Here is a 9,652-nt window from a genome sequence, read left to right as displayed (position 1 = left end):
CAACTCATTTTGTATATGACCAAAAGTGCAACTCTGCAGGGACACCGTACTCAATGCCATCTCAGCACAACAGCCACCCCTCGGTCCCTCAGATGTGGACAAGTAAAAGACCATTTCCTCCTATCCATGACAAAGCGTTGAGATTCACTCTGTGCAGCACTGGTGTTTAGTGGAAAAGCAGATCGAAGATTGCTTACCACCTTCTGAAGATACTCCTGTACACGTGCGTCCTTTTCTATGGCAGGAATTATTTCGCCAAATTTTGTCTTGTACCGGGGATCTAACAGTGTGGCAACCCAGTAGTTAGCATTACTTCGAATTCGTACAATCCGAGGGTCATGTTGTAGGTAGTGCAGCAAGAAGACGCTCATGTGTCTTGTGCATCCAGGAGGACCAAGTCCTTGGTGTGTTGGTGGCAGAGAGGTGAGAATCGTGCCTCCTTCCTCTGCCCTCTCCCCCCAACCTCACACAACCGAAATGTGAGCAATCTCTCACTCATCTGCTGAGTCTTCCATGCCCATCGCAAGTTCGTCCTCCATTTCTTCATGGCTCCTGCACCTTCCTCAACAATTTTTGCTGATACTATGCGCCCTTGTTAATCCCTATCCCCCACCATAACTGCTGCCTAGGTGCCGCTTACCGTATGAACCTTGTAGATCTTATTATCCCTTCTGCATATGACTCCTCCTGTACTTCCTCACCTTCCTCTTGGACCAATACCTGACTCCGAATAATAATTACAGTGTGCTCCATCATGTAGATGACCAGAATTGTCACGCTGAGAATGGCATTGCCAGTGCTAAACATCTTCGTCGACATTTGTAAACTGTGTAGAAGGGTGCATAGGTCCTTGATCTGACACCACTCCAGCAGCGTGATCTGCACCACCTCTGGATCAAGTTAGCCCAGGGTATACGTCATACCGTATTTCAGCAGGGCTCTGCGGTGCTGCCACACACGCTGCAACATGTGCAGATTCCAATTCCTGCGTGTCGGAACATCGCATTTCCGGCGTTTAACCGTCAGACCCTAAGACTTCCGGAGCGATGAAAGTTGTTGAGCTGCTGGGTGCGAAGGATGAAAGTGAGCACATAGCAGCGTGCCCGCTGCACAAGGCCATGTAGGCCGGGATGGTATTTTAAAAATTCCTGTAGAATCAGATTCAACACGTGAGCCATACAAGGCCCGTGTGTCACTTTGCCCTGACGAAGGGCCGCAGCCAGGTTTGCATCATTGCCGCACACGGCTGTTAAGTCACCAACGTAGTCCACTCAATCAATTTGTACTCTGGTCCCAATGGGAAGACACCACACCCTTTTTTAGGCCCCTCCTGTCTGCAGGCCACTGCCAGACAAAGCTATGAACCTCTTGTTACTGTTACCCCCAGTTCAGTTTTATGAGTTTGTGTGCTTGTTACCTGACTACGTTTCCTGCTTGCTGTTTATGTACCTCGTTGGCCGATCCACATTTCACCTCTGCTTGTTTTCTGATTAAGTCCTGGCCATCCCATTCTGTTCCTCTTCCTCAATTAATGTTTTTGACCCTGCATGACTACTATCCTCTGGGACTGCAGCCTTCCACAGGTATTGATCAACTTGGGCCCTGTGTAATTCCAAATCACTGTATAGGGGTTAAAGGGTTTCAGGGTTCTGGGTGTCCAGCTTGGTGAGTGGTTTGCCTCTAGCCTATCCTTTACAGCCCATCTGAGTGTGTCGATCCAGGCAGGCGTTACACCGTGCCCTCTGCAGAAGGCCATGTAGGCCGGGATAGTGTTTTAAAAATTGCTGGACAACCAGGTTCAACACGTGAGCCATACAAGGCACGTGTGTCACATTGCCCTGAAGAAGGGTCGCAGACTGGTTTGCATCATTGTCGCACCCGAACTTCCCTGACTGCTGGTTGAGTGGAGACAACCATTGATGAAACTCGGTCTCACTCTCCAGAGCTAACCGTCCACAATTCCTCAGCGGTGTCTCACATTTCCCCTACATTTCAAAGTAAACATTTGACCGCCTGATGGCCTTGAGCTCTGCTGCCAGCATAGTAAGGAGGTGTGTGGGATTCCTTGGGCGCAGTTACAAGGAAGGGTGGCCTGACCTCACAGGGTTTGGGCCGAGGTGGAGGACCCACACGAGGTTGAGGAGGCAGAAGCAGTGGAGGAACTTGTACATACAGAGGAAGGATTGACACACAAGTCGTGGGGACGGCAAGACTTGTACAGCAAACCCTTCTCCATCTCTCACCATAGTTACCCAGTGCCCAGTCAGCAACATGTAACTCCTCTGTCCATGCTTACTGGTCCAAGTATCTGTGTTGAAATGCACCCTGTCACACACAGAGTTTCTCAAGGAAGCGGTGAGGTTGTGTGCGATCTACTGTGGTAGCGCGGGCACGCCTTTCTTGGAGAAGGAGTGACGACTGGCCATCGGCTCTTGGGGCACTGCAATGTGCATAAGGTCTCAAAAATCCTCGGTCTCAAAAGGGTTTAAAGGCAGCCTTTCTGTTGCCAACAAGTTGCAGATGATGAAACTCAACCTCTTAGGCATGTAATGCCCTTCGAAAATCATGTAAAACACAGCGAGGGGACTCCAACCACAGTCTCCCTCGTTGCCACTTAATGGGCCACACACACCCCACTTGACTGGCATCAGTAGACCCAATTTTCAAGATGAAAAAGATGCTTTGCGTGAAGCACTCTCAAAAATACGCGTGCCTTTCCCGTCCCCTGGCTGACCCAGGGGAAGAAAAGTCCTCTGAGAGCCATGATTTGTTCATTTAGGTTCTTTTAGAAATACAGCGAGGGGACTCCAACCACAGTCTCCCTCGTTGCCACTAATTGGGCCACACACACCCCACTTGACTGACATCAGTTGATGCCCCTTTTCAAAATGAAAAAGATGCTTTGCATGAAGCACTCTCAAAAATACGCGTGCCATTCCCATCCCCTGGCTGACCCAGGGGAAGAAAAGTCCTCTGAGAGCCATGATTTGTTCATTTAGGTTCTTTTAGAAATACAGCGAGGGGACTCCAACCACAGTCTCCCTCATTGCCACTAATTGGGCCACACACACCCGACTTGACTGGCATCAGTTGACCCCCCTTTTGAAAAAGAAAAAGATGCTTTGCATGAAGCACTCTCAAAAATATGCGTGCCTTTCCCATCCCCTGGATGACCCATGGGAAGAAAAGTCCTCTCAGAGCCATGACTTGTTCATCTTGGTTCTTTTAGAAACACAGCGAGGTGACTCCAACCTCAGTCTCCCTCGTTGCCACTAATTGGGCCACACACACCCCACTTGACTGACATCAGTTGATGCCCCTTTCAAAATGAAAAAGATGCTTTGCATGAAGCACTCTCAAAAATACGCGTGCCTTTCCGTCCCCTGGCTGACCCAGGGGAAGAAAAGTCCTCTCAGAGCCATGTCCACATTGTCAGTGGACAGACGCGTTTGCTTATCTGCCAGCAGACCCCCAGCAGCACTGAAGACAGGTTCCGAGAGAACGCTGGCTGCAGGACACGACAAGATCCCCAAGGCGTACGTGGCAATCTCAGGCAATTTATCCAGATTGGAAGCCTAAAATGAGCAGGGCTCAAGTGGCACAGTAATGGCATCGATGTTTCCTTGCATATACTCATATATCTGTGTGTCTTCCTCTTTTTCCTTGTCCAGCTCTTTTGTTTTCGCATGAGTATATGTCCTTGTCACTTTCACATGTGTTTGTGTTGTGTTGTGAGTTGTTTTTCACCTTTTGGACACCTTTGAGGGTGTTTTCTAGCTGTTTTTATGTGTTTGTGATTGCCTGCCATTGTTTCCTATGCAGTTCGAGTTCGGTTGGTCGAACGTTCGACGAACCGAACTCGAACGGGACCTCCGTTCGGCGAACCGACCTCGAGCCGAACCGGGACCGGTTCGCTCATCTCTAGTCTCAAGCTAACATTTTTAATGGTACCATTTTTGCACATATGCCATGTCTGTTACTACATTGTGCACAAAATTTGAGATAACCAAAAAACGTAATTTTGGCATTTGGAATTTTTTTGCTGCTATGCCATTTTTCTATCAGATTAATTGAACTTATATTTTCATAGATTGGGCATTTCTAAAAGTGGCGGTGCCAAATGTGTATATTTTTATTTTATTAACCCTTTAATTTTCAGCGGGGTGAATGGAGGATGGTCTGAACTTTTAGGTTTTTTATTTTTTTTAATTTTTTAAAACTTTTGTACTTTTTTCTTTCATTCTACTAGCCCCCCTGGGGGACTATAAGGATCAACAGTCTGATCACTGATTCATTTCTTCTGATCAGACAAGCATCGCTCTGATCAGGAGAAATGCTTCTTTCTTTTTACAGCTGCTGCTCTACTGGCTGTAACAGGAACTATGTCATGATAGGCAACAGGAGTCATCAGAGGACCCTGTGATACCAAGGCAACCAACGGCTCCCTATGATGGCGTCACGAGGCCTTTAATGGTGGCGGGGAAAGGTGCATTCCCCAGTGCGGTGGTTTAAATTGCTCGGTCAAATTTTGACAGCGCAATTTAAGGGGTTAACAGGCATGGGTGGATCGTGGATCCAGCTGCACCTGCGAGGCACATATGTCTGTTGTTCAAAGCAGCAGCCAGTGATCACCCCTTCATGATTTTAGATGTACTGTTACGTCCTAGGTTGTGAAGGGGTTAAAGAGGCTCTATTGGGGCCTAGATTTGAACTTTATAAAAAAAAGTAGACCAGCGCCATACTCTCCATCCTAATTATGGCAGCAAGAAGCTTGCAAAACTACCCTTTGTTTAACATATCTAATATATCCACATAGTAAATTTAAGGTAGCAATCTTGCGTCCAAAATAGGCATTAAAATTACAGATGACACTCAATATTAAACACCAGCTTAATATATTAAAAATCCACTTTACATATCAGTCATAGTGTTATACGGCTGTAATACTCTTATATTAGTCACTAATATGTTAGTCCTCTATGGTCGCTGCAGGGTCTCAGGAATGTAACACTGTCAATATCCCAAAAAATCCAGCTTGATCCTTTGGTGAGTAAAAATAGTCTTGATGCACAGGTTTCCAAAGTGCATCCACCCCACTATTGGAACACTTCACTGTGAGAAATCCACCCTCTACTTCCTTGACGCAAGCTTCCACTGTACAGTTCATGTTACTATTTGATATTCCAAGTAGACATGATTGTAGCCAGTTGGCTGGTGTATTTGCATGCCTGGAGGTACTGTAATGCAGAGATCCCCAACTCCAGTCCTCAACGCCCACCAACAGTGCAGGTTTTTGGGATTTCCTTAGTATTGCACAGGTGTTAATATAATTACCTGCCCAGGTGCTGGTTCCAACAGCAGTGGAATGCTAAGGAAATCCTGAAAACATGCACTGTTGGTGGGCCTTGAGGACTGGAGTTGGGGAACCCTGCTCTAATGGATTTCTAAGATAGGAATACAAGAAGTCACATAACTTGTGATGCTCCAGGATTCCTGCATCTGCCAATACCCTCCTCAACGTGGCAATGCTCATGCCTGTAAAACAGTGCCCGGTATGGCTGCTGATGTGCCTGTAGTTCCATCAGTTGAGCAGCAGGTAATTTGCTAGGTTGTTCAATGTTCCTGGACATGTGATAAATCCACTGATTTCTCTGCAGTATCCTCTTTCATGGACATATGTAATTGTGCTGGGCAAAACTTGGTACCAATACTGCCTCTGGTAAACACACCTGATGGTTGCAAAGTTTCTAAATGTAGGCAATTCCATAAATGAACTTCTATTTAGGCATGACTGTTCATTGAAGCATTTCCAGGTGAAAACCTGTTGAAACTGCTTGAAAGAATGAGAATATGCCATCAGAATAAAATCTACATACTTTTAAGATATTTTAAGATTTATAACATATTCTAGTTTGTTTCCTATTTCTTTCCTGCTTGATACATATATGAATAATCAAAATATTCAGTGTAAACTCACCATTAAATATTCATAAATATCAAAAATCCTTTAAAAGAGAAATCAAGGAGGGTTCAAAATAAAGGGGATGGTGCTGCACCCCTTGAGGAATAGATTGCTTGAAACGCGCGTCGGGGCATAGTGGCACGCAGAATCTCTCTGACCAATTTAAAGGTATATTAAATTCCTAATCAATTTGCACTTCACAGCACTTTATATTACAAGGCTTCATTTATTATACCTCATATCTAACATTATATATAGCTATTTATTATTTTTATTTTTTGCACTTGCCACTTTGTTATTTATATGTTACATATAATCAACTGATATTTATACATGATTGGTCATTGCACTAAGCACTTTTATAACCCGACAAACTGCTGCTAATAGTTTTGGGAATTTCATCCAGTCTCATACTTTCTATGAACACCCTATATATGTTTTTAACAATTTAAATAAAAACATGATTTTATCATGAAATGGTCACCAACCCCTTTATTTTATACCCTCGTTGGTTTCTCTTTTAAAGGATTTTTGATATTTATTGATACCATATGTGTCCCTATTTGGATTTGCCGACCTCAGTATGAATCTACTATGATCATATTCCAATAACAACAAAAAATCACCATTGCATAAACAGGTGTGTCCAAACTGTTGACCTGTACCAAATATATACCTACATATATATCTTCACTGAATCAAGTAAAAGTCGATCCTTCAGATCCAAATATTACTTGAATAATTGTATCTAACTATTCCTCATAGACTGGAACACAGGAGACAAGGGAGCAATTAATGAAAACATCTCCATAGATTTATTATCCATAGTCCCTTGGCTCCATGTTATAAATATATACCGGTATTCCTTCCATGTCTTATGTTGCATGTAGCAGCACACTGCATTGTGAGTAATGCTACAGATCAGAAGTATTCTGGAACTTTCTTATGAAGAGGGTTGAGAATAATCTCAAAAACTCTGTTGGTTTTGTTCAGCAACAAAAAGTTAAGCAAGAACATGGAAACACGTGATGTAAGTAGAGGAGTGAGCTGTCCTAAGTGGGACACCTTAGGAATATTCAGGGCTACTGTCAATGGTAACCAGAATTTTATTTACAGACCCATGATGATTTAACGTATGGCTGATTCTGGGCTTCACCCAAAGGTCCAAGTATGGGGTCCTGTGGTACCCGATCAGCATAATTGCAGATACAGAGCATTCTCACATTTTATAGATTTTGTAATTGTTTGTATATCTTCCTAGGAATATATTTTATATAGCATAAATCTCAATTGAAGAAAAATTAAAGTTTCCATGTAGTCTGTATGAGGGATTAGAGTCATCCAGTCTTACGTGTTTCATAACGTTAAGTCACAACACATTTATGAACCCTACAAACATACAATTTTATTTTGGTTGGACGTTTGCTTATCTTATTAACATGTATGTATATATTAATCTATTACTGTATTATCTCCAGTCACTTCTTCTTTATGTCTTATGTAGGGCAATAACCAGACTGCGATCACGGATTTTTTCCTTTTAGGTTTCCAGGGCAGCCAAGCTGTAAGAATTTTTTTGTTCAGCTTTTTTCTGGTGGTTTATTGTGGGACAATATTTGGGAATCTCTTGATCATCACCCTAGTGTCCACCTGCAAGAACCTCCACACCCCGATGTACGTCTTCATCTCCCAACTGTCTGTAAATGACATCTTCTTAAGTACATACATTACCCCTAACATGCTTCATATTCTACTAAATAATGGGGGAACTATTACTTTTGCTGGTTGCATTTGTCAGTTTTATTTCTTCAGCACTGCGGAAGCATCTGAATGTTTTCTTCTCACTGTGATGTCCTTCGACAGATATGTGGCCATCTGTAACCCCCTCCATTACGCTGCTGTAATGACTGCTGAAAATTGTGCAAAATTATCCATCACTTGTTGGTTGGTTGGTTTTTTAGTAATATTAATTGACATATTTACAATATCAAAGCTGACGTTTTGTGGGACAAATACCATTGACCATTTCTTCTGTGACCTTCTTCCCTTACAAGAAATGTCTTGCTCCGACATATTTATTCTTCGGTTAGAAATTTTCTTTCTTAGCATATTATCAGTTATAATACCAACAATAATAATCATTTTTTCTTATTTTAATGTTATTGTCACAATCTTGAGGATCCCATCCAGCACCGGCAGACATAAAGCCTTCTCCACCTGCAGCTCCCACCTCATTGTGGTCTCCATATTCTACTGGACCATGTTCAGTGTTTATGTGTTTCCAACAAAAGTAGAAACCTTGAACATCAGTAAGATCCTATCTCTGGTATATACTGTGTTTACTCCATTGATCAATCCTATGATATACAGTCTAAGAAACAAAGATATTCATAAAGCTATAAAAAAGATAATTCAAAAACATAAAACTACAATGATCAAGCTTGGTGCTGCCCACTCCGGTTAGACAAGTGTAAGTGGCTCCTTGATAATGACCTTTCCACCCCTATGAATGGATCTGGTGTGCTGTAGGAGCAGAACAGGAGTAATCAACTCTAACTAAAGGACAACTGTACGGTAGTAATGTCGCTTGATATCTGACACAAAGCAAAAGTATTTTAAATAAAGTTTAGGAAGTTTCTTAACCTTTTACATGTTCAAAGGAATTAAAATTTAATGTTTAGGTGAAATTTACAAATTTTAATTATTTTTTCTTTTCTTGCTAATCTTCAATTTATTTATTTTTTTTCTGCAACACTAAAGGTGAAAGTGAAAAAATGAGTCTTAGAATAAAAAAATATTCTGTCTTTTCAGTTTTTCAATAATACTCATGTGCGGTAATTTCTTCTACTTAAGTCAAAAACAAGCCTTAAGAATGAAGGAGCCTCTTGGAGATTTTTGTTCTTTCTTCTTTAAGGCTTTTCAGGCATCATGACAGTTTGCAGGTAGCATAAGAGAAGAAAAAAATAATAATAACTGCCCTAGAGATGAGCAAATCAATTTAAAAAGAAAAAGAGGTGTTTGGAATTTTCATAGATTTACCAAATCAGGTGAAACTTGCCTCGTGCCTGTTTTCACCTTCCTAACTGCCATGAACTTAAGAATAAAAAGAAATTTAGCTATTGAATTGAGCAATACAATAGAGCCCCAACACCTCGCCACGGTATTCTCTTACATTAGGGTCCCTAGCTAGTGTGTGTTCTCTCTTGCAGTTAAAAAAAAACTTACCGTGTATGGGAAGCTGAGACCCAGGCTATACATGTATAATGTGGACTGGCAATAGGTATGGGTGGGGCCAGGTTCACAAACGAAAGACTACAAATCAATTAAGAAATAACATCTGGAACACCATTCTAAGTCTGAACTGGGTGCAAAAACCCTAAAAAAAACTACACTATGTAGAGAGTAACAATGCAAGGTGAATAAATGTAAAGCAGAAACTGCTGTGTGAATACTGGCCTGAAAAATACAATAGCTATATGTGAGAATGAATATGGGAAAATGGATCCTGCATTACTGCCATGAACTAAAGAATAAAGAGAAATTTAGCTATTGAATTAATCAATACAAACGAGCCCCAACACCTCGTGTCCTCTCTTGCAGTTAAAAAAACCTTTACATTATCAACTGGCCCTAAGCCCGAAATTCATGGTGGCACGCCAATATTATACATGGCCACCATGAATTTCTAGT

General features: G+C 42.1%; 1 protein-coding gene across 1 annotated transcript; it reads left to right on the top strand.

Moving 5' to 3' along the window:
• The first annotated feature begins 5,554 nt into the window (after nt 1-5,554).
• LOC142302937 (olfactory receptor 6N1-like) lies at nt 5,555-8,426 on the top strand. The gene is made up of 2 exons (XM_075344039.1): nt 5,555-5,596; nt 7,467-8,426. Exons 1-2 carry the CDS (start codon nt 5,555-5,557, stop codon nt 8,424-8,426), a joined length of 1,002 nt encoding a protein of 333 aa, XP_075200154.1.
• Nucleotides 8,427-9,652: the final 1,226 nt, after the last annotated feature.

The sequence above is a fragment of the Anomaloglossus baeobatrachus genome, chromosome 4 (genome assembly GCF_048569485.1).
Source record: "Anomaloglossus baeobatrachus isolate aAnoBae1 chromosome 4, aAnoBae1.hap1, whole genome shotgun sequence".
Lineage (NCBI taxonomy): Eukaryota > Metazoa > Chordata > Amphibia > Anura > Aromobatidae > Anomaloglossus > Anomaloglossus baeobatrachus.
Note: the sequence above shows the minus strand (reverse complement) of the source record. Positions and strands in the feature narration are given on the sequence as shown.

Coding starts and splice junctions, on each gene's coding strand:
- LOC142302937 (XM_075344039.1), top strand. CDS start 5,555: ATGGCTGCTGATGTGCCTGTAGTTCCATCAGTTGAGCAGCAG. Junction 5,597..7,466: donor TTCCATCAGTTGAGCAGCAG/GTAATTTGCTAG, acceptor TGTCTTATGTAG/GGCAATAACCAGACTGCGAT.